The sequence below is a fragment of the Castor canadensis genome, chromosome X (assembly GCF_047511655.1).
Source record: "Castor canadensis chromosome X, mCasCan1.hap1v2, whole genome shotgun sequence".
In the NCBI taxonomy this organism is placed as follows: domain Eukaryota; kingdom Metazoa; phylum Chordata; class Mammalia; order Rodentia; family Castoridae; genus Castor; species Castor canadensis.
The window spans coordinates 107,574,507-107,599,899 of NC_133405.1; the positions used below are offsets into that span (position 1 = coordinate 107,574,507).

The window sequence follows — 25,393 nt, forward strand, 5'->3', positions numbered from 1 at the left end:
ACAAGGGTTTTTGCTGGTTGAGATAAGGATAGCTATACAGGGCATTGACTCACATTGATTTCCTGTGCGTGGGTGTTACCTTCTAGGTTAATTCTTTTTGATCTAACCTTTTCTCTAGTACCTGTTCCCCTTTTCCTATTGGCCTCAGTTGCTTTAAGGTATCTGCTTTAGTTTCTCTGCGTTAAGGGCAACAAATGCTAGCTAGTTTTTTAGGTGTCTTACCTATCCTCACCCCTTTCTTGTGTGCTCTCGCTTTTATCATGTGCTCATAGTCCAATCCCCTTGTTGTGTTTGCCCTTGATCTAATGTCCACATATGAGTCTCCCCTAACTTTTAATAAGCTCCCTTTACACTCCTCCAAATAAAGAAAATGGATGAAATAAAATAGGGCTATTGAAGAAGGATAAATATTACAATTACATTTAAATTAATGTATTTAAGTAGGAATGTATATATAACTGTCACAAATATTTTTTAGTTTTTGTTAAGTATATTTCTGTTCATAAGATATAGATATATATTACTTTAAATTTGCATAAACCACAAAAATTAACATAATTTGTAAGCCATATAGTAGAATCTACTATTTCCAAGAAATAGTAGAAACTATACCACAGATGGACAGGTCCTATCAGTATTTGTGGTCTTTTATAAAAGTAGAGTCAGAGAGGAGTTCAGCAGTTTACTAGCACCAGTTGTCATACAATTTCTAATGGGAAAGATGATATGACTATTCTAAAATAATAACTTAGTTAACTGTAGTGAAAAAGAAATCTAAAATTTCAGACTCGCTTTCCTGTTTCTCCAAGAAGGAAATCTTATGATGATTCAAATAATTATAATGCAATTTCAATAAGAAAAATGTTTTTTAAATATTGAAACCAAACTTGTTTAATATATTATAAAGATACTATAGTTGGTCATGTCCTGCTGTTGATTAAACAAATAGAACCAGAAGAAATATCCAATCTTTTAAATTTCTTTAAAAAAATCAGAATCTACATAAAAGATAGGAATGAGGATCCTATGGTGTATAGAATAGTGGCACCTAAAGATGTCCACATCCCACTCGCCAGAACCTGTGAGTATGTTATCTTACTTGATAAAAGGAATTTTGCAGATATGATTAAAGTAAAGATCTTGAGATGGGAAAATTTTGCTGGTGTGGGCCCAATATAATCACAAGTGTCTTTATAAGACAAGGACAAGAGGTCATAAATAAGAGAAGATACTACAATGCTGGATTTGAAGATAGATGAAGGGGGTCCTGCCTACATAGGATGTAGGCAGCCAAAGGACAAAGAATCAAATCTCCCCTGGAGCCTCTGGAAGGCACATAGCCCTATAGATGGACATTTCTGACCTCCAGAACAGTAAGAGAATAAATTTGTACTGTTTTAAGTCATGAAGTTTGTGGTAATCTGTTAGTGAAAAATAGAAAACCAATATGGATCCCTTGACAAAAAGTGAAAACTGTGTGATAAAAAGATACACAACCTACTGGCCAGCAGCTTGAGTTTAATTCACCTTGATCTTAGCAGCCAGTTCTCACTAATCAACCAAAATGAAGTGGTCATGATTCTATTTAATTTGTTTCCCTGGCTTCCTGAGATAATATTTTTTTCTTTCCGGCCTGGTAAAATTACCTAAACCCTGAGAAGGAATAAAAGTATTCTCTTGTAGAATTCCTGATAGCCCCACAATGTATAGAAATTTAAATTCCAGAACCATGCAAGACTAAGAATAAAAGGAGGTTTAAGAATTATAAAAAACAATTCTATTACTGTCATTGTGCACTGTTTTATTGTCAACACATTAATCAACTCTATAATCAATGTGATAGTTTATGTTTACTTTTTCCTTTGTAAAATGTTTAGAGCATTCGGGGAAATATGAAGAGTTAGATTTATGATTAAATGTTTAAAAGCATTTGATTACATTTTCAATCAGTGTTTAAATGGCTGAGGAGACTTGTTGACTTAAGATGCATTTGATTTATTGGTTGTATAAGTAGTATGTAAATATTTTTGTCTTATGGTGCTGGGAATCCAACCCACAGCCTCATGTATACTATTCAAGTGTTCCATCACTAAACTATAACTTCAGCCCTTACTGTGAATGTATAAGCAATGAGAATTTGAACATGAATCAGAATCACCAGGAGGGCCTGCTACCACTCTGTCTGCTGTGTTTCTAATCCAGTAGGTCTTGGTTGATGCCTGAGAGTTTGCATTTCTAACAAGTTTCCAAGGGCTACTTTTAATGTTTCTGCTTTGCTGACCGCACTTGAATGATTTAGAGGAATGTTTGCTATTTTATGTTTAAGTGAATGCTAAATGTTTGATAAATTCGTAAGATTGATAGATTGGACTGGAAATAAAGAAAAAAGGTCAAAGAATACTGGTGTAAGGCACGAAAAGTCCCTTGGACATTTAAGCGTCTATAGGCAAAAGGGAATGTGATAAAGGTTGGTAGTAAATGCCACTCAGTTCTTTTTCAGCCACAGAAGCTGCAGGTGAAGTGGAATCCAATGATACAGAGGCCAAGAGGAAGCAGTTCTCAGGCAGTTTTCACATTGGAAACACTTGGGGGTAACAGAGATATTAAGGACACTTTGTACAATTAATTCATATTATTTTGTCATTGATATTCATTTCTACTTCATCCTTAAAGTTGCTATAATCATGGAGAAACCTCCATTCTTATTCTTATTCTTCCAGGGTACTAAATATCTTTAAAAATAAAAACAAACCTTTCTACTGGAAACAATAACAACCCTGTAGCTAGGGCTGGACTAAAGGCACACTGACAGTAATCTAGGCTTTATATAGCTCTCTAGCAATTTAAAACCCTACTTTAAACATTTTAAGAGCTTTATTATAGTTGCTACAAATGAAAGGTTGACAAGTTAAAAATATTCTCTGGTTCTGTCAAGACTTTTCATCTTGGCCTCTTTTCATGTTCATTGATTATATGGAGTTCTGCTTGCCTTCCAGTAGATTCTTGCAATTTCGTAGACAATCTTATTCCTCTGCCAACAATGGTAGCAAAGCAGTCTTTGCAAAATCCACATTACCCAAATTTAAAATTTCCCACACATACCAGTTTGCCCCAGATGTTTAATAGCCAATATTAGAATTTTTCAAAGATGATTAACAACTTAAAATACATATCCAAGTATTTGTCTAAATGTTTAATATGTTGCCTGCCCCCCATCATCTCTTTTCCTACTATTTAGTAAAAAAGGAAGCATGGCATAGAACTTTAAATGGAAAGACAGTTTTTAAGAGATAAAAGGTTAACATTGATTATTTCTGAATGATGATGGTGGTATCAGTGGCTTATGTACTTTTTCATCTCCTTTAGTATCTTCTATCAAAAGGAGTACTATTATAATAAGGAAAAGTGTATCATTCAAAAAAGGAAATTTCCATAACATCCAATTTTGAAAGTAATTGAAAATGAACTAAGGCTTCTTAGAGCAATGGCTAATTCTTGGGCTTGGTAAAGAAATGTATAAGATAAGCCTGGAACATCTTGCCATATCAAAAAACAAAGAAGTTAAGCAAAGATGATGGGAGTTTTGTCAAAATGACCCAGTTTGAACAATAGATCACATTGGCCAAATATGGGGCAATTTGTACAGCAATAAGAATAATAACTATGATGAACTGAAGCCTTCAAATATATTCAAATCCGTGAGTTTACAAAGACACTAAAAAATAGAAGAACATTGAGAAATATTATAGCAAGACCAATTTCAAAGCAATTTGAAAGAAAGCTCAGATTGTGTGAGCTCTTGGTCAGAACAGTCAGACTACATTCATGCCTGTAATCCTAGTTACTCAGGTGGCAAGGATCAAGGTTCAAAGCCAGCCCAGGCAAATAGTTCCACAAGACCCTATCTCAAAAAACCCTTCACAAAAATAGGGCTGGTGGAGTGGCTCAAGGTATAGGCCGAGTTCAAGCCCTAGTACCACACACACACACACACACACACACACACAAAGGAACAAGATGGCTCAGTATGTAAAGTGTGGCCTAATTCTGGGTATTCTGATCTAGGGCTCGATGATCATTTTGAAGGAGTAGTATGGAGGAGGCATGAAATGTGTGGTTGATCTAAATAAACCCTTTCTAACACTGGGTTTGTATTATTGGTTGATATTTTTTCTTTCCATGTAAGATGGAAACTTGTTTAGTTATTAACTAAAACATTCTTAAGACCCAAACAAAACAAATCAAAATAAAACAAAAAACATAATAAGCAAAGTCTCCAAAGCCCTAGGGAGGCCTGGTGTAGTCTGTGGCATTGGGTGAATAAATACTAAAAAAACTCCACAAGTAGTATGCTGGGTCAGATCTTAAAAGGAAATGTGAATGTTGACAAGATGGGGAATTACACAGTTATTTTGATGTCCTTAAAAGGAGTCGAGTTGTTATTAAAATATTGGAACATAGCCAATGTGTCTGTTCTGGGAAAATCTGGTGTTTGGTATATGAGAACTGGCCACAAGGTGCCATGAGACCAAAGAAAGAGGTAGACAGCTCCAGGATTGCAAAGAGGGCAATTTATTGGGGATTTGGTGTTAGAAGTGTAGAGAAGGGCACCCTCTTGGGTGAGAGGGAGAGGGCTTATATGGTGGCCAGGGCAAAAGTGGCTTCCAACTGAGCTGAATGTACCCTGGTTTATGCCAAGCAGACATGAGGCACTGGCACTGTGGGTTCGGTTGTAAAGCTCTACATGATCACTCTAATGGTTTCATGTATCTGTAAACAGGCCAGCATTACTCAGGGGCCATCAGGGTGGCCACAACTCAAGATAACCACAGTCAGGTCAAGCTGGATCCCTACAGAGTCACAAAATCCAAAGCCAAACAGAAGGTGCATTCTCATAGAGCCCTGGCATTCATTCTTCCCCTTTGTCCCTTTCCTGCCCTGAATTATACTGTGTGCCTCCTAGAATCCAGTGTTTTAATCAATGACAATACTTTATTAGTTGAATAGTTGATTGAGAAACAATGGGACACATGGATTTTTGGGTTTCTACCTTCCAGAATTGTGAGAGAATACAATTCTGTTGTTTTAAGCTATGAAGTTTGTGGTAATTTGTTATGGCAGCTCTAGGAAACTAATACAGTATTCATGCTGATTTTTCCTTTCTTGGTTTTACATTAGTAGAACACTTTAGCAGTCATGACCATAAGTAAATTACATCTATAGGGAAAGTAATTAGAGTAGAACAACATTACACTATTTGGTTTTATATGGAGCCTTTCATACACATGGTTTCTAAAGCTATATTACCAAGTACTGCATTAAAGTGAAAATGACTGTGAAGCTATTATGCACCTTTCAATAGTGCACTCAGAGCATTAGGGATGAACAGCTATTATTATGGGAGAAACACAAAGCCTTGAAACTGGAGAGATAATGTTCCACTGCTATTGCTAAGTTCCATCTGATTTCAAGCTTCCAAAGAATCAGTGATCTGAGTCATGCTAAGGGTGTCACTTCTGGTGTGACATCTAAAAGTACATGCCCAGAGCAAGGAAAAAATAGAATATCCAGCTCTTAACTCTACTACAGCACCAGAGAATTGACAAAATATCAAAATACTCTCAAATCTGAAGCAAATATAGTTGAATGTTTATACTTTTTGTGTTTTCTAATAGGTGGGGGGGGTAGGAAAGAGTTGCTAAAAGAGACTCCTCAAGAGAGTAAAGTGAGCAGTGTAGTCAATTCAATTTGATGGGAGCCTGGGCCTTCAGGAATCCCCATTGAACTGAGGAAACAACTCAAATCCTAAGACTGTCCTCTTATGGGTATAGGATATATTCAGTTACCTGTTAGAGTACATCTAGATAAAAGAAATTTAGCAAAGCCCAGAAGAGAGAGGAAAGCTCAGTTGTGTAGGAAAGAATTAATATTGCAGCCCTGAGATGGCTATCCTTTGAAAGACTGATATCCAGGCACTTAGACTTTGGGAGGCTTTACACCATTCCTAGAACTGATTTATACTGAACATCTTTCTGTCTGGGAGTCTGGAATTTGGGTTTGTGCTAGGCAGGGAGTGTTTATGTGACCAGTTCACAACAACCCTAGGAACTGGTTTGCAGAGGGAGTTAAGTGCATCCTGTGTGACTCCATGGGATGAAGACTTGGAAACTTGTGCCTATTTTCTTCCAGACTTTACCCCATGTGCCTTTTGCCTTTGTGATTTTTTTTTTTCATTTTTCTTTTATTATTCATATGTGCATACAAGGCTTGGTTCATTTCTCCCCCCTGCCCCCACCCCCTCCCTTACCACCCACTCCACCCCCTCCCGCTCCCCCCCTCAATACCCAGCAGAAACTATTTTGCCCTTATCTCTAATTTTGTTGTAGAGAGAGTATAAGCAATAATAGGAAGGAACAAGGGGTTTTGCTGGTTGAGATAAGGATAGCTATACAGGGCATTGACTCACATTGATTTCCTGTGCGTGGGTGTTACCTTCTAGGTTAATTCTTTTTGATCTAACCTTTTCTCTAGTTCCTGGTCCCCTTTTCCTATTGGCCTCAGTTGCTTTAAGGTATCTGCTTTAGTTTCTCTGCATTAAGGGCAACAAATGCTAGCTAGTTTTTTAGGTGTCTTACCTATCCTCACCCCTCCCTTGTGTGCTCTCGCTTTTATCATGTGCTCATAGTCCAATCCCCTTGTTGTGTTTTCCCTTGATCTAATGTCCACATATGAGGGAGAACATACGATTTTTGGTCTTTTGGGCCAGGCTAACCTCACTCAGAATGATGTTCTCCAATTCCATCCATTTACCAGCGAATGATAACATTTCGTTCTTCTTCATGGCTGCATAAAATTCCATTGTGTATAGATACCACATTTTCTTAATCCATTCGTCAGTGCTGGGGCATCTTGGCTGTTTCCATAACTTGGCTATTGTGAATAGTACCGCAATAAACATGGGTGTGCAGGTGCCTCTGGAGTAACCATACTTAGGTATTTAGGTTTTATTTAGTATTTAGGTCTTTAATTCCCTCATAATGATTTTTTGGTTTGTGTTTTGAGACAGGGTCTCACTATGTAGCTCAGGTTGATCTTGAACTTTTGATCCTCCTACCTTAGGCTCCTAAGTGCTGGTATTGGGATTACAGGCACGTGCCACGACACCTGGCTTGATTTTACTTTTCCCTTCCTTTGGTGAGTATGGTTGAGGAACAACTCACAAATGCATATACATACACACAAATATATTTAATTCTCAAAGCAACTGATAAGTATATCTATCTATATACACACATATATATTTAATATTCAAATTTAAAACATGCTTATTTGTAGACTTTAGAACACTGCTGGCTTCCTTCTGTTCCCGAATATACCCAGCATGTTGCTGCCTTAGGCCTTTGCACTGGCACTTCTTTCTATCTATGATACTCCTTCCCTAGCTTTGCAAGTCTGGCTTTGTCTTTTCACTAAGTTCTGGACTTTGACCTCCTCAGACAGGCCTACCCTGATCAGTTAAGCTAAGGTAGCCCTCCACCCTCCCAACAGATCACCTGCTTTAGCTTCATTCTAGCATTTATTTCAACCTGCTCTTCTCTTCATGGTTTATTTGTTTAGTAAAAGCCTTCTCACTCTAAAATATATTTCCACTCCAATGAGGATCTTGTTTGACTTGATTAGCATTTTATTCTCAGTGCTAAAACAATGGCTGCAAGAAAAATTACGTATTCAATAACTGTTTTTGAATAAATGCATAATTAAATCATTTGTAAAAACTTAATGCCACTATGGAAATTGCATTTAACAGCTTTCAAGGGTCTGTTCCAGCTTTTCTGGTTTTCTCCTTTTTGCTGCTGCATTCAGTGACTCTTCCCTCAGTTTCTTCTTTTACAACATTCAGGCACTTTTTATTCTACCAGGCCCCAAAGCCGCCAGACAAGAAGATTGGAGATGCAATACCATCAATCAGTGTTAGGTGTGCACTATTCTCTTGATTTGAAAGGGCAAGCACTGTCATTTAAACATCACACAATCTCTTTGCATCTTAAAGAAGCTAAACTTCTACAAAAAGCAAAGGAGGCAATTGCCAAGATTTGTTCTGCATATTGCAGGGTAGATGTCATTAAGATTCACTTCATTACTTCTCCCATTCAATTGCTTCTATGGAAGGCAGTGGATTTCTCTTGTCTTCTTCAATTTAGGTTTATTGAATGTCTGAGCCTCAGCATATCTTGTTTGTCAGATATTTTGGCAGATTAAGCAGTAAACGGCTACACAGAAGAAAGTCAGATTTCCATCATAGTTACTCTACTCCTTTTTCTGACACCCCCATCTCTCATCCCAGCCTCTCCTAAGATTGTATTATCCTTATTCACTTTTTATCCTAATTGTACCTGCACTGAAGGTACAGAGTTCTGCTATTCATCCACAATATATCTGTGGAATTCAATTTTTTTTTTGCTGCTGAGCCTATACCTCTTTATATTTTTCCAGTTCTCATTGTCATCCAAGGTCCTTATCTCCAATGGCTTGTGGACATGTACACTTGGAGGTTCAACCTTTAATATCCTTTAGTATGTCTAATACCTAATCTATTCCATTCACACACCCTTTAAAAGTAACAATCTGACCTCATTTTCCCTCCAGTATCTATTCACCCTTCATAATCATTATCACGAAAATATATGAATCTCTTATTACCCATCCCTTCTTTACCATGACTTCACTAGCCTAGATTCATAGCATAAGAGCCCAGGTTTCCTACACTACCTCCCAATTTGAGGTCTCTCAAAGTGTGGTCCAGCTACTCTTGCATCAAATCACTTGGGAAGCTTGTTAAAATGTGGATTCTCACAAACCATCTGAAACTCAACTGGAGAATTAGAATCTATGAGTGTGAGGCCCACACTTTAACAAGTTCTCCAATGTTATTCCTAAACTAGGTTTTAGAACCCTGGAATTAATCTTACTACCCTTCATCTCTACTCTGATCTAAATTACTCTGCATCTGCCTGCACAAAGATTACATTGAGATATACCTCTATTTAAGGACTAACACTTTATATCTAATAAACTGCATGCATTTGGGAGGCTAAAGTGGACCTTAAGGATCAGAACTCCTTCATTTTATAAAAGGAGACAATGAGCCAGAGAAATGTTTACTTATGAAGGTCAAAGAGTAGGTATTGGCAGAGCTGAGACTAGATCTCAAGTGTCCTGATTACCAAGCTTTGCTGACAAGCATTACCATAGCAGGCCTATCCAGTATTCTTTGAAAAATACGCTTGCAAGGCTGGGAGGTTCAACTTGGGGAGGCTTTCCACTATTCTCAGGACTGATAAGAGTGGTTCTCCATGCCCAAAATTATTTTCTACAAACAATATAACAAGGTGAACACCTGCTTTCCTTCTGGGGGGTCTGGAATTTGGGTGCATGCCAGGCAGAGGATGGCAAAGTGAGAAGATTCCATTAAAAACCCTGGGCACTGAGTTTCTAATGAGCTTCCTTTGTTAGCAACATTTCACACATTTTGCTACAACTCATTACTAAGGATATTAAGTATATCTTGTGTAACTCTACTAGAAGACTTACTGAAATTTGTGTCTGGTTTCCTCAGGGCTTTAACACGTTTTTATTCCCTTGCAGACTATGCTTGGTAGGTATCCTTCTGCTATAATAAATCATAACCATGAGTAGGGCTATGCTGACACTTGTGAAGCCTACTAGTGAATCATCAAACCTCAGGATGTTCTTGGGGACCTCCTAATATACAACTCAATGTGCTTCATAACTTATTTCACTGTCCTTTTCATGGGATGAATAGAAGCATCATCAGTGGGTAATTAAAATATGGGGTCTGCTTCCGTGGCCATTAAAGAAATGCAAATCAAAACTACACTAAGATTTCATCTCACTCCAGTTCGAGTGGCTATCTTTAAGAACAAAAATAACAATGAATATTGGCAAGGATGTGGCGAAACAGGAACCCTTATAAACTGTTGGTGGGAATGTAAATTAGTACAACCACTATGGACAGCAGTATGGAGATTTCTTAAAAAACTAAAAATAGAACTGCCATATGATCCAGTGATACCACTCCTGGGCACATACCTGAAGGAATGTAAATCAGGATACAATAGAGACACTTGCATGCCAATGTTTACTGCAGCACTGTTCACAATAGCCAAACTACTCTACAACTGATGAATGGATTAAGAAACTGTGAGATATATATATATATATATATATATATATAATGAAGTTTTATTCAGACATAAGAAAGAATGAAACTAGGTGGTTTGAAGGCAAATGGATAAAATTTGAGGACATCATGTTAAGTGATGTAAGTCAGGTTCAGAAAAAGTTGCATGTTTTCTCTCATATGCAGAAGACAGACCCAAAAGATAAATGTATACACAAAAACAAACATGATCATATACACATCTATAGGTAGAATATGTTGGCAATAGTGGAACTACATTATAGAATTCAAGGGAAGAGGGAAAATGAAGAGAGAATGATAGTCAACAATATCGAAATGTATTACATCTGTGCAGGTAGAGGACATAACAATATGTACTGAAAGCTACCGAATAATGAGGGGTGGGAGAGATAGGGCAAAGGAGAATAACAAAGGCGTTGAACTGACCAAAGTAAAGCATATTCACAGCTGGCATACATTGAGAAACCCCTCTGAATAATTGACTTTGGAATTAATATTGAAAGACAGGACTGTAAAATAGGTACAGTGTGTGTATGTGGGGGGGTACTTGTGGGAGGGGGTGAATGGAGGGGATGAAGATGAAGGAATAGGGTTGATGGGCTTTATATACATAAAGGAATTAGAGCTATAAAATCTCTTATAATTGCTTTAAGTGTGACTGGGAGGGGGAGATGGGGGGTGACCTACCCACTGTACAATGTAAGGCTATTCCGAACTGTCACAACAAATCCCCACCTGTACAATGAATATATGCTAATAAAAATGGGAAAAAGCAGAAAAAAAAAGACAGCATGATTTAAATACTGACTTATTTCTAAGTTCCATTACTTCTCTGAGCCATGATTTGCTTATCTATAAAAGTGGGCCACTAATATCTATTCAGCAAGATTTTTATAAAAATTTAGAAATAAGAACACAAAAAGCCCATAGTAAACACCCTTTAAGAGATAACTATTATGATAACTATTATTTTCATTCAGTCTTCTAGATACCATGAAATGGTAAGAAGGAATTATACAGATCCAATCTTATGTGTTTATATATTCACATAGCCATAGAAGTACTAATTATATAGGGGCTCAAAAAGTCACAACCATGTTAGAACTTGTGAACAGATTGTTTTTCTCCAGATCTACGTAGAGCTCCTCTAAGGATGTGCAGTGGGAATTGGGTGGAAAGCAGGAACAGAAAAGAACGTATTTATATTCATCCATAGCTTTTATCCCATGCTTGGCTGTGTCTCTTGCTTTTTGGATCCTGCTTACTCTGATCTCTGTGTCCTGATCCCTTTCTGGCTGCCAATCTGCACTGCTCAACTCTTTCTTGGATGTTCAGCTTTCCCTTCAATTGGACACTTTTCCAACCATTAGTTTACACATGACTTAGTCACCATGGTTCATATGGTGCTACATTGAGCATCCCCATTGAAACTTCTCTCCTGAATGTGTCTCTGGCTTTATCCCTGAACTTGCCTTTTATATTTTCTTTTGCATAAAGTATGTCTCACTTTTTTGGAAGCAAGAGTTTAGTAGGCAAATACAACCCTAGTCAGTGGCAGCATATTTAGAAGAAAAACTCATTTATGTTCACTTATTACTTTTGTTCTAGCATCCTGAAGATAGTCACATCTTTTCTTACTACTGTCATTGTCCCATCTGAGGTAATATAACTAAAAGTTCTAATCATGAGCTATTGAAATCTCTTTAGCAAGTCAAATAAGGTGAATTCTTTAGTATATATTTGGATAGTTGCCATAAAAAGCAGACTGTATCTGCAAGGAATTACTTTATGTCATATAATTTTCAGAAAAAAATCATTAGTCTTCTCTACTGAGGGAAAATCATTTAACAAAGATATCTGCTTCAGATTTATCATGTACACATATAGCATGTGTGTATAGTGATGAGAGCATTGCATGGGGAGTCAGAAGGACCATGCTTCAGCCTTTCACTAAATACAGAGGGCAAAAGCCTTTTACCACCTCTCCTTTCATCTAGGTGAGGGTGAGCTATTTGGACTTGCCAATGTAATATGAGTGGAAGTGATTGTGCCACTGCCCTGCCAAGGTGGCTTTGAAGCAAGTATACCTTATCCATGCTCTCTTCTCTTAAGTTACCATAACAGGCCTGTCTGCTCTCCTTTGAAAACTCTGCCTGCAGGGCTGGCTTTTAGAAGGAATCTGGAACTTTAATTTGGGGAGGTTTTCCACCATTCTGAGGACTGATAAGGGCAGCTCTCTGTGCTGAAAATGGCTGGCTGTTGACATTCAGGGTGACCTTGGAGGCTGCATGCTGAAGATGGCAGAGCTATTCTCAGCCGGAGCTCCTGAATGACCATGCAACTTAATATTATCTGTCCTTCTTTCTTACCAATCAGAAGATCTGCATTATGTTAAGACATTAACATTTGAGATTTTGTATTACAGTAGCTAGCATGCTCCCAATTAGGTTGTTTCACCTTCTTATGCAAATCTGTTTGATCACTGCAAAGACTGAATGAGTTAGAACAATACCCGGCACATAATGTTCAATAAATATTAGCTATTCTTATTATTACTTACTCTGATACTAACTGCTTTTGAGTCACTGGACATGTAATTTCCTTGTACTTCCATATCCTTGATAATTTTAGAGTTTCATTAAGTTTCAAATTTCAGAATCAGAAGCCTCTTTAAAAAGTTGCTAAGAGAAATTTATCTTAACCCAAGTGGCCAAAAGATGAGAGAGAGGCATTCCAAACACCAGGAACACAGAGAAAGGGGGAAGAAAGATGAGTACTAAGGAGTTTGACAGGGAAACCATTATTTAAGGAGAAACATGACTTCTTTTTTAAATGAATCCATCAGATTTTGAAATAAGATTTGGAGAGAAGAAAAGATTTACAAACCGAGCTGTGTCCGTGAGACTTTCATTCACACCCAAATGAATGTCTTGTGTGGTAAGAAAACAAGGGTGTCCTCCCAGGAGAGCAAAGCCTGCAATAAGAGCAAAAAGAAAGTATTTTGGAAAAAAGAACTAAAGTGTGAAACAAAATTGTGAGGGATTGGTACTATCTCAACTGAAAAGTCACAATTTTTAAGGCTCTGCAACCTCTCTCATAGGAAAATCCCAGAAAAAACAAAATAAAGAATTGAGGAAAGTGGATGAAATTTTGTGTACAAGGACTTAACTTTCCTTCAGATGCATGTCCATTTCTCCACCACTTTGTGTAGGACCTGGCAATAATGGAGCAGTGTTCCCTATGCCTACTGTTGATTCTTTAAAATATTGAAAGATGTCCACCCAGGAACAAGGAAAAATAAACTGTGAGTATATGGGATATTATGGACTGCAATAAAATACTACTCAGTAATAAAAAGGAATAAACTACAACAAACATTGTGCTCGATAAAAAAAGCTAATTCCCAAAAAATAAGTACTATACAATTCTATTTATATGAAGTTCTAGTCTAGGCAAAACTAACTTAGAGTGGCAGAAATTAAAATAATGATTGCTTCTGGAGAGGGGGATTGACTGGGAAGGAGCAATGGGGGAATTTTCTAAGGTAATGGAAATGTTTTATTATATCTTCTTAGAGTTTGTGGGCTACATGGGTATATGTATTATTAACACTAACTGAACCATCCACTTCAGATCTGTGCATCTTACTATATATAAATTATGCCTTAACTTTTTTTGGTGGCACTGGGATTTGAACTCAGGGCCTTGCAGTTGCTAGGAAGGCACTCTCTACCACTTGAGCCATGCCTCCTGCCCTTTTTGCTCTGGTTAGTTTTGGAAATAGGGTCTTGCCTTTTGCCCAGGCAGGCCTGGACTGAGTTCCTCCTATTTCATGCTTTCCACTGTCACTGGGATGACAGGCACACTCCACCATGCCCAGCTTCTTTCTGTAGCAGACGTTTCTGCTCTAGCTGGCCTGGAACCATGATCTTCCAGATCTCAGCCTCCTGTATAGAATGGGAAGACAGGTGCACGCCACTGTGCCCAGCTAATGGTTGAGATAGAGGCCCTTGCTAACTTTTTGCCGGGGCTGGCCCAGAACCATAATCTTCCCAATCTCAGCCTCTCAAGTAGCTAGGATTACAGGTGTGAGCCACCGGTGCCCAGCCATGCCTAATTTTTAAAAGTTCGAAAAAGAAATAAAAAAAGCATTGAAATGGTGACTTGAAGTCACTAAGAGTCAAAGGGTTACTATACTGTTTTTTATTGTTTTGATCTTCCAATAAGGACAAAGCTAAGTGCCACTGGGACATTACCCTCACTGCTTTTCAACCCTCCTTGCAGGGTGAGAGTGCTACAGACACCTAAGCAGCACAGCATGACTCCTGCCCTGCCCTCACAGCACATTCCATTGGGTTAAAGAGGATGACATACAGAGGAGTCTGCTTCAAGCCACTGTTACACTCTGGGCATACAAGCAAAATCTTTCTGTCACAGGCTCTAGGAAAAAATCATGGGAGATGGTAACATCCAGACAGAATTGTACTATCCCATTTGAGACAGATTCAATGGGCAGACTTTTTCCAGTACATAATTAAAGACAAATAAGCATAATTATATGATAGAGACTTGTGTGAGGTATTTTGCAAAGATGACTTTTCCCTCCATATTATAATGTGCATAATTTATCTTTGGGGAAATATACAACTGTCACAATTAGTTAATCCCATCTGTTTCAGAGATTTTCTCTGTAAGAAGGATATCATTAATTGTGTGGTGAATTGGGGAGTGAGGAATTTTAGGCCCTCAAATGGGAATTTGATTCAAGGTCTCATGAAATGCTCCAATGATGCCTTAAGACAAATCAAATAATATAATTTCAATATGGACTAGTATTAAATGCCATTAAGGAATCATTATTTTATTGAGCATGAAAATGATATTATAGCTATGCAGGAAAATATTCTTTATTTTTTAAAAGATGTAAACTAATATATTAAATGTCACTATAGTGTTAATTTCCTTAAAAATACTTCAGCAACAAAAATAAACAGATAATTAAAAAAGACAATATATTAAGAATTGTTGGGTTAATGAAAGGGGTATTGGTATGCTCCTTATGTTAATCTTTCTACTTTACTATTAATTTGAAAATGTTCACAATGAAAAATAAAAATTAAAAACTACAATAGTCCTCATTTCTGTTACTTATGAAAATCAAATAATTGAGATAATTATATTCTACTTATTTTATACTTAAAAGTGTTCCCTTACTGGTGGGGTAGCTTAAGTAGTAGAGCGCCTGCCTGGCCAGTGTAAGGCCTAGAGTTCAAGCCCCAGTACCACCAAAAAAAAAAGTGTTCCCTTCAATATACCAACACCAAATGGTCTTTAATCAGAGGCCATCATATTCTAAATCCTTCAATGACTGTTCACAAAGCACAATCATGTGCTGGCAATTTATAAACGTTCTTCCATTCAATCCTTCACTCTGAGAAAGGGCATACCAGATATTATTGTAAGAATTTTATATACAGGGACTCTGAGAATCAAAGATTCTAAAACATTGTGCATGATTGTTTTTTAGTCCCTACAGGAGAGAGCCAGCCCCCAAGTCAATTCACAATGTGAACTACAAAGACAGAACAACACAGTGGATGTAGACTCAGCCTTCTTCAACTGAAAATAAGGTAGTCTGCCTAGATTCCTGAGATCCTTTGCAAACCCGATGCACCAGATTCCACGTAGAATTAGAGGATATGAAACACTCACATGGTCCTACTTGCCATGGGTTCTAAATAGTGTAACTCCATTTCTGATGTTTGACTACTGAAAGCTTTCAAGCTCACCTCTCCACCTTCTCCTTCTGCCCTACATCTGGGAAAGTTCAGAAACTGCAGTGTTCTCCCTCCTTTGGCATGAACAGGAGGTTCAAACCCTACAAGCCCTTAGCCCATGCACTGAACCTTCATCTAGCCTCACCCTCTAACCTCAATAAAATTCAAATGCAGTTCCATTTTTCTGCTTTCTCTAGTCACTATTGGACCAGCTTGGGACCACCCAGTCTTTCTTCCCCAGAAAGCCATTTTATGTGACTAATAAACCTTTGCATTTCCTCTTGGGGTGTGTGTGTATATGTGTGTGCGTGGTATTGTCACTGCCAACTACTGAACCAGATTTTAAGCACATCTCATCTCTAGGGAGTGACCATAAGTCCTGGTCTTACAGCCTGGTTTTGAAATTTATTCATTGTTTTCTAACAATATGCACCTGGTACTCTTCTAGGCACTGAGGGAACCATTATAAACAAAACACAAGTCTCTGCCTGTATGGAATTTATATTCTAGTGGGGAGAGACAGATAATAAACTGAAGAGTAAATAAATATATTCCATATTTTAGATGCTGATAAGTGCTATAAGAAAAATAGAGTAAAGACTGGGGACAGGAAATGTAAGAGACAGGAGCTGTCATTTTAAGTAGCATGGTCAAGGAAGCCTCAGTGATTGTGGGGCATCAGAGTGAAGATCTGAAGAATATGGGTGAGTGGGCCACAGAAGACACAAGACAGTGTGAAGAGCATGTGTACAGGTCCTGTGTAAGGGTCATAATTGGTGGATTCAAGGGACAAGAAGAAGGCTGGTGTGGAAGATGCACAGTGTGTGAGGAAGAGAGAAGTAGGGGATGAGGATGTGGAAGAAAGGGTGGGGGAGTGAGACACCTTTGATTTTTGTCTGAGTAAGATGGGAAGTCATAGGAGGCTGGAGCAGAGAAGTGACACAATTAGACTTAGATTTAATAGGAAATATATAGTAGAGCAGAAGCAGGGAGACCAGTTAGTAGACAATCTAGATGGTCTCCAATTGCAAATCTAGATGAGAGTTGATAGTGGCCAGGGTGGTAGCAGATGAAGTGGTGAGAAAGTGATTGTATGCTTGATACATTTTGAAAATACAGCCAGAACTCAATTGTTGACCTTGATTCCTACTTCACTGAACAAATCATAGCAATCAGAGGACTTCCAGACTCTACTACCACATTTCCTTACTTGCCAACATCTATATCCACACAACATGTTTTCCTTCCTGTTAAGCCTAGATGAACTTTCCATGATTTCCATGGCTCATTCACCCATATTCTTCAGATCTTCCCTCGATCTGAATCGCAATCAGTGTGGCTTCCTTGTCCTATGCCTCAACACATGGACTAGAAGCCATCCCCTTCTTCCTGCTCAAGGAAGAATTCTTCCCATAGAGCCAGAGCAACCTTCTAAAATGCAAGTTTGATCATGTCCCTCCTTTGTCCAAAACTCTCCAATGATTCCCCTTTTCACTCAGAGCAAAAGCCAAGTCCCAATTATGGTATACATGTTTCTCCCTCAGTTGAAGGCACATTCTTCTGCTTGTTGAGACCACTTACCACATTCCAACATACTATATCACCCATTTATTTATTATGTCTATTATTTATTATCTCTGTACTCACAAGAAGGTAAAGCCCATGAAGGTTTGGGTTTTCCTGTTTTGTTTACTGATGTATCACTCATAAGCACTTAGACTAAAGAGTAACAAATAGTAAGTGCTCCAGAAATATTCTTTGAATGAAGGAAGAACTTTGGCTCTGGGAAGAGGACCCATTTTTCACACTGGCAAATTCTCCTTCATTTTGACGACAGAAAGAACAGAAATTTCTACTATCTGTGAAGTAAGCTACTTGAGTTTAGTGATTGTAATTGATGAACACTCGAGCACTTAATTTAGGCAAGACTCTCTTAAACAAATCTGAATAGCGCACATTCATCAAGAAAGCATTTATTTATTTATTATAGTACTGGGGATTGAACCCAGGACCTCTCTCATTTACTAGGAAAGTGCTCTACCACTTGAACTATGCCTTCATACCATCAATGGATGAATGGATAAAGAAAATGTGGTATATATACATAATGGAGTTTTACTCAGCCATTAAGAAGAATGAAATTATGTTATTTACTGAAGCAGGATGGAACTGGAGAATATCATGCTAAGTGAAATAAGACAATCTTGCAAAAAGAAATAATGCATCTTTTCTCTCATTTGTGGAAGACAGAGACAAAAATAATATTGTGAAAATTGAGGGGAAACTATCAGAGGTGGAAGGGAAAGGGGGGGGAGGATAATAGAAAATAATGGAAGAGTGAATATGATTAAAGTATATTGTTCGTATATATGGAAATCTCATAAAGAAACTCCTTACTACATACAATTAATACATATCAATAAAAAAAGTATTTATTGTATACCTACCATGTACTTAGTAGAAGGCTTAGTATCATTGAGAGTTGGGACTATAGAAGAAGATTTCAAATAAAGTTGAAGACCTCCTGGCAGGTTTGATCAAACTCACTTTGAGTAGAAATCTTTTTGCTGTAGCAACTCAGGATTAGTCTATTGCCCTTACATTTTCTCCTTGTGCTACAAAGAAGATTTGCATTGAACCTAAACTTATGAGAGGGTTAAGAAGAGGGGTTGCAGAAAATGTTTATAAGTAGGTGTCAAAGACTTCAAAAACTCACAAAAAAAGATAAAATTGAGAGAGGAATTGCTTCCAAAAAGGTATTACTATTTTTGTTGCTGACCAAAAAAGAAGTCTCAGACCCCAGTCTAAAAGCATAGGTCAAACATTCACTAGTTTATCAGGCCTGGGTGATGAGATGGGTTGGGGGGTTGCTATCAGACATCATAAGAAATCACTGAGAACTGACATGGCTGAAGAGAGGACAGAATGACAGGTCTCCACTCTCCACCCTTTAGCCATAGAAGTCTGCTTTTATCTGGGTTTTCTTTTATGTTTTCACCCCAGATATTTTTGATTGATGGGTTTCTTGTGTTAATTTTTTTGATTTCTGTTTGGGAAAATAAATCTTACTTTGCTCTTTTCTTTTCCTCATAGATCACTGTGGGCTTTGGAAGAAAAGGTAAAAATAGAATTCATTCACTGTAAGTATGAGGGATCTGAGGGCTCTTGCTGGTAGGATTAAGATAGTCATTAACCTCTTTGTGCTTGGCTTTCATAGCTATAGAAAAGAATCACAATTTTTGTATTGGCATCTTTGTATAATGATGCATTTGAAACACCTGCTAAAGCATCAGTGTTAACTAAATGAAATAAATGAATAAATGAAATAAATAAATGAAAAGAACCATCTCTTAGAATTGTTCTATCACCTACCACACTTAAGAGATTAATAAATGTATCCACCCATCAGCTCAATTAATTTGCAATAAAAGTCACCAGTAGACATTGAATTGCCCTGTTTGCCAAGGAGGCATACACAAAGAGTGGATGAGGAATAAATGATCTACAACTGCACACAATGAAATGGATATGTCTCACAAAAACAGAATGCTGAGCAAAAGAAGGCAGATACAAAAGAACACATTCTGTGTGATTTCAACTTAAATGAAGTCTGAAACCTGGCAAAACTAATCTGTGGTGTTAGAAGCCCAGATTATAGTTACCCTTGGATATGGGCTGTAGCGACTGGAAGGAAACACAAGGTTGGGAAGGGAGTCTCTGGGTGCTATTAGCATCCTGTTTCTCTACCTGAATGTTAATTACAATGATGTGTTCACTGTAAAAATTCATCGAACTAGTATACATGAAGTGATATGTGTACTGTTCTATAGATGTCTTACAATTTAATTAAAATCTTACAGCTGGCTACGATGGCATATGCCTGTAACTTCAGCTACTTGGGAGGCAGAGATAGGAGGATTGTGATTCAAGACCAACCTAGGCAAAAGTTAGTGAAGCCATATCTATCATAAAAACAAGCTTAAAAAAAAGTAAAAAAGAATGGGGCATGTATCTGAAAAACAAATCAAACAAAGCAAAAGGAATGGCTATGGCAAGTGCTAGGCAAAAAAGGGGCCCGGAGTTCAATCCCCAGTATGGTCCTCAAAAATAAACATGTTATATAACCACCCAATATGGAAGAAGAATTGCATTGTTTCCTGAGATAAGTAGAAATACTGCTGGATCTCTGAATCTCAGGCTTAGGATGGAATTCTCAAGGACTATCCTAAGAAATTACCTTCTCCCAGGGGCCGGTACAACTCTGGGGCAGAAATAGTTAATTACTTCATATGTTTTCATTCTAAACATCAAGGAAACAGGTTGAACCTGTTGAAAAATTATACCAAAAGACAACTATTAAAATGCACATGTACACAAAAGAAATGCCCTGCCATGGTTTTGATTGGGGCTTTCATTTCTGCAAGCATTTAAGGTAGCTTCTCACTCTGATTCTCCTGCTACTGAGTTTGGCAGCATGCCATACACAATTACACCCACAAGTACTTATTGAGGGTAATGACAAATACTCTGTGAACCATAAGGTTTGAGGGCCAAACATTCCTTTTCCTATGTATTTGCCGTTATAGTATGCAATTTTACACAGGTTTTAGAACACTCCTTTAGAGAAAATCATCACTTAACAAAATGCCTAATGCCGCTTACAGAAACAATTTCACTAGAATAAAACATGACCATTACATGCCTGAATTAAACCAGATATTTAAAAACTACATTTAATAATAGATTCCAATTCTTAGCCTGCCATTTATTGGCTATGTATTTGTTCATGGGCCATTTCCTGAACCCAGTTCAACTGGTTTTCCTAGGTGGTCATGAGGATTAAGCGAGATAATCCATGTAATTAACAGAGTGATCTTTGCTATTGTTTTTATTAATAGCTTAGCTACAACATTTTTGCACAGGATGAAACTGATCAATTATTCAGTGTTCTTTCAATATCAAATACAACATTTGGACAGACAAAACAAACACCAAGTAGGAAAAATTCATTTTAAAAACTTGAAATTTAGAAATTTCTGTGTGCTAATTCTCTTAGTGCCTTTGAAAAAGACTATCTGTCTTAAGTACTAATGGTAAATTTTTTTTAAAAGGTAAAATAGAATAAAATTTGGCCCAACTCATGGAACACCAGTGCTAGAAGTGGGCAGAATTTGAGAATTACTGACTGGTCTATTAATTTTTCATGACTATCAATCAGATGCCAAAATGATCTCTTTTAGGATCAGCTTTAAAGAGCAAAACATACTCATGTTTCCTTTGTAGGTCTTTTAAGATCAGGAGTTTTCTTCCTAGAACTTTTAAAATTAGGTGACATCCTATATATTTCTACTCTTCCTGCTTCATTCTCTCAAGGGAGTGCATTAATAAGAATAGTGAACTTGAGATCTGAATCTTGTTGCTATTTGTATCAATTGAGTGAATTTAACAAGTCAGTTAATCCCCCTTAACTTCATTTTTGTTATCTATTGATGAACCTCATTATTGATTACTACAAGGTAATAATCACCTGTAGTACAGTGGTTGTTTGCTTCTAAGCCCTAGAAAGCTATGAGGTGTGTAAGTTAGGATAAGATATTTGAAGTATCAGCCAATATGTGTTTGTTTGTGGTACTTCCTCCTCAACTTTGTCTGTCCATTTGGGCAGTCATATTATTGATTCAAGGGAAGTCTGATAGAGTAGAAATGCAGAGAGAAAGAAGAGAGGCAATTTGTGGCTTACAAGTTTCAAAATAGATTTTTTGAAACTCATTGCAGAGATAATAGCTGAAGAAAAATGAGAAAATCTGAATTTCGCTACCTAGGATTCTAGATACAAACAATAGATTTGGAAGAATACAAGGGTAGTCAGAGTTAGTTTTCCTCCTGCTTTATCATCTGGCCTCCAATGCTGGGACCTGGAAGGGGACCAAGACAACAAGCAACAGAAATAAAAATTGATGGACCCTTGACACTACATCTGCTCTATGTTCCCTAGGCCAATTTCCACAGGGTAGGGAGCATGACAGAAATCTCAGATGAATTTTAGGAACCCCAGAAGTGAGAGCATGTTTTTTGCTGTTAGGACAGAGGTATAGGAGGGAACAAATGCTCAAGAACTCCCTGGCACCCTACTTGAGGAACGAACAGCAGAGATGACCTTGCATTATCTCTGTGCCCAATGTGGCATGGAGAGCTATCAAGAGGTTAAGAGAACTAAACCAAGAGATATCTCAAGTCTTGTTATAAGAGTGAAAAAGAGGTATCTCAGGTCTTGTTATCAGAGTGAAGCAAACCATGCCGTAAATTGCAGGTCCTATGGAAGTACAGAAATCTCAGCAAACCAGTGTGGACATTTGATGATGATGTCCTGATGACCAAAGACCTCATACCCAGAACCCTAGGTATCTAGACATTCAGATACTCTCCAGAATTTAGTCATGACTGTGGAGAAAGGGAGAGAAGGCCTGAAATTGACAAAGTGAATCCTCAAACAGTTGAGGATTGCCTCATGTGGCAGAGATTAAGTTTCCACCACACAGCAGAACTGGGACACATAAGAAATAGTTCACATCTAAAAATAGATACATTTCTTACATGAGTTTAAGGTCTGAGATTTTGTATCCACTTACAGTTTGCCCTGAACATGTGAGAACTATGTAGGGGTTCTACCCAAGTCTTCATGGAATTCCTACACAGGATGCTAATCTTCCTGCTTCCAGCTTTTATGACAATTGGAAGAAGCATTCACAAGCTTGTACTTCTGCTCCCAGTGAAAATGTTTGCTCTTTGTGGTTGCTAAAGAGGCAGAACAATCTCCATACTGGCTTATGCGCCCAAGTCCTCACACCTGGGTTTCTTCTTCAATACTAGTGTGAGATTGTCAGTGGACTCACCTGTTTCTGTGGACAGTCTTGTTCGAGTACTTCTTTTCTCAAAAATCATGCCTAAGGACTTCCCTTGCAATAAAGGCAAATACTGAAAATCAAGGACAAAAACACGATTAAAAATATATATTCAATACGAAGATTATGGTTCAAAACATATTCTTTACACTGATAGAAAAATACAGAATAATAAATCACTGTTTTTGAATAAGCATTCACAAGGTTGTTTTAAAACTGAATTTAAAGTGGGTTTTCTCATGTTCAATATAAATGGGGAAAGGGAATAATAACCTCCACAGCTTAGTGGCATGTAATTAGAAAGTAAAATTAATTATCCTGGGTTCAACCTGAGCACTTATTCCAAAGCATAATATTTCACACTGGAACCATCATCTTATTTAACTCCACTGAAATCCCCCATTCAAATTTCAGTGACCTGAAGATAGATGTTTGTTCAAAGGTATTTTCTCAGCTAGGAGCATGCTACTCTGTCACAACATGGGACACTAAAACTCATACTTAGGCAGATCAGAAAGCCTCAGTTTTTCAGTTTCATGTTCATCAGGCATCCTCACTTAAGAGAGAGCACAAGGGCTTTGTTTCTAGAAATCATCTAAAAATACTCTGGAGAATTGAGTGTGGGGTGGGGCTCTTCCTTTTCTGTAGGTGGACTTCTCCAGAGGATGAGTTCTGGTCCCTTCCAGCTAACTTTTTTCATACAAAGAATGTGAAGAGCAAAGGCCTATGATCTGGGGAGACCTATTCTCTACATTTCAGTCAGTGTTCTATAGGAACACCAATCCATAGTTGTTGGGGATCATTCCTGTTCTTGGTTTGTTCTTTGGAGCTTAGAGAAAATCAAGGTTGTATCAATATTTTTCAAACTGAAACCAACTCTTTAAAAAGCATTTAAACAATGTTGGAATACAAAAATGCTTTCATAAGCAGTCTAAATGAAGTTACTGCATTAATTAAGCATGTTTCAAACATAAATTGCTCAAAATGCAGAGTAATGCTTACAGCTAAGCACCATACCCCATTTCTTCCCCTACTTTGCTACCATTTAATTGTTCCTTTGCTAATCTGAATGCTTTTTTTACTAGGCAGGCACTCTACCACTTGAGCCACTCCACCATGAATGCTTTTTTAAACACCATCATATCACTGTGAATTTTTACATTATACCTAATGATCATATGTATGATATGCAACCAGAAATGAAATTTGCTGCTAGAAAAAAAAATCATCCTTATTTTTCACTTGATAGAAAATATACAAAGGAGAGATGTATGAAAAGAAAATCTTTCCAGACAAATGATTCCTTAGGTTCTGATGTAGTTATTAACGAAGTTCAGCATTTCACATATTTCACATGAAAGAAGTGCAATGACTTGTCACAGAATGACTGATTTTTATATGCCTGTCCACTCAGTGATAATCAATTACCTTGACTGTGAGGTTTCATTACATAGCAACTATTCAGGAATTTTAACGGATTTCCTTTTCCCTCTTGGGAAAAGTTGCTGCTAAAAAGGCTGATTGGTAGCAATGGAAGATAAGAAGAATATGCTACATACTTCTCCTTTCTGTTTTATTCTAAATTTCAGATCTGTGGATAGCCAAAGCATGTACTTAATTTCTTCTCCTGTAAAGTTCTTTAGAGTGAGGAGGTCACGACCCTTCAGTCGTACTTCATTGTGTAATGGTTGCCCACACCTATAAAAGAAGGAAAAGATAAAGATAAATATGTATTTAAGAAAAAATGTTCTATGGTAGTCTAGTGTTCTGTTCTTGAAATGAAACATAGCAAATCAGGCTGGCCATAGGGGTACACATCTGTAATCCCAGCTATTTGAGAGGTGGAGATCAGGAGGATCACTACTGGAGACCAGCCTGGGAAAAAGTTCATAAAACCCCATCTAAACAAATAAGCTGGGCCTGGGGTATGAGACTGTGGTCCCTGCTATGTGGGGAGGCTTAAGTAGGAGATAGTCCAGGCTGACCCCGGGAAAAAACACGAGACCCCCCCCATCTTAAAAATAAACTGAAGCTAAAAAGGGCTGGAGGCATGGCTCATGTGGCAGAGTGCTTGCAAGTGCAAGCGCCTGAATTCAAACCCCAGTACCACCAAAAAAATTAGTAAAGAAATCACATGTGGTCTTGTGTTTCTGCGAAGTGTTAATGTATTGAAACTGATATGATCTACATTACAGATACCCATTATTTTGGATGTTCGAGAGAAAGGAAGAATTTGTAGAAAGAAACTGAATTCTGATTCACTTGAAATAGCCATATGAGTAGCTTTGCCTCATTACTTAACCTCTCTCTGCACCTAAATTTCTCACAAGAAAATAAATGTAATAATTTTATAGCCTTGTTGTGAGGATGAAATCATTTAATACATGTAAAGCAGTGTCTGGCATATAATATGCATTTGGTAAATTTTAGCTACTATTATTGAAATCACTAGACTATCCAAGCAGGATTTGTAAACCCATTTCACACCCCCA

The 25,393-nt window shown here is 37.6% G+C and overlaps 1 protein-coding gene across 1 annotated transcript in view; it reads right to left on the bottom strand.

The window, feature by feature from the left end:
- Positions 1 to 25,393, bottom strand: part of Otc (ornithine transcarbamylase) — a 67,750-nt gene that overhangs the window by 31,556 nt on the left and 10,801 nt on the right. The window contains exons 2-4 of the mRNA XM_074063813.1: positions 24,461 to 24,599; positions 22,893 to 22,974; positions 13,109 to 13,196 (exon numbers count right to left, since the gene is read on the bottom strand). Coding sequence (XP_073919914.1) covers positions 13,109 to 13,196; positions 22,893 to 22,974; positions 24,461 to 24,599 — 309 coding nt within the window. The remainder of the gene's footprint in view (positions 1 to 13,108; positions 13,197 to 22,892; positions 22,975 to 24,460; positions 24,600 to 25,393) is intronic.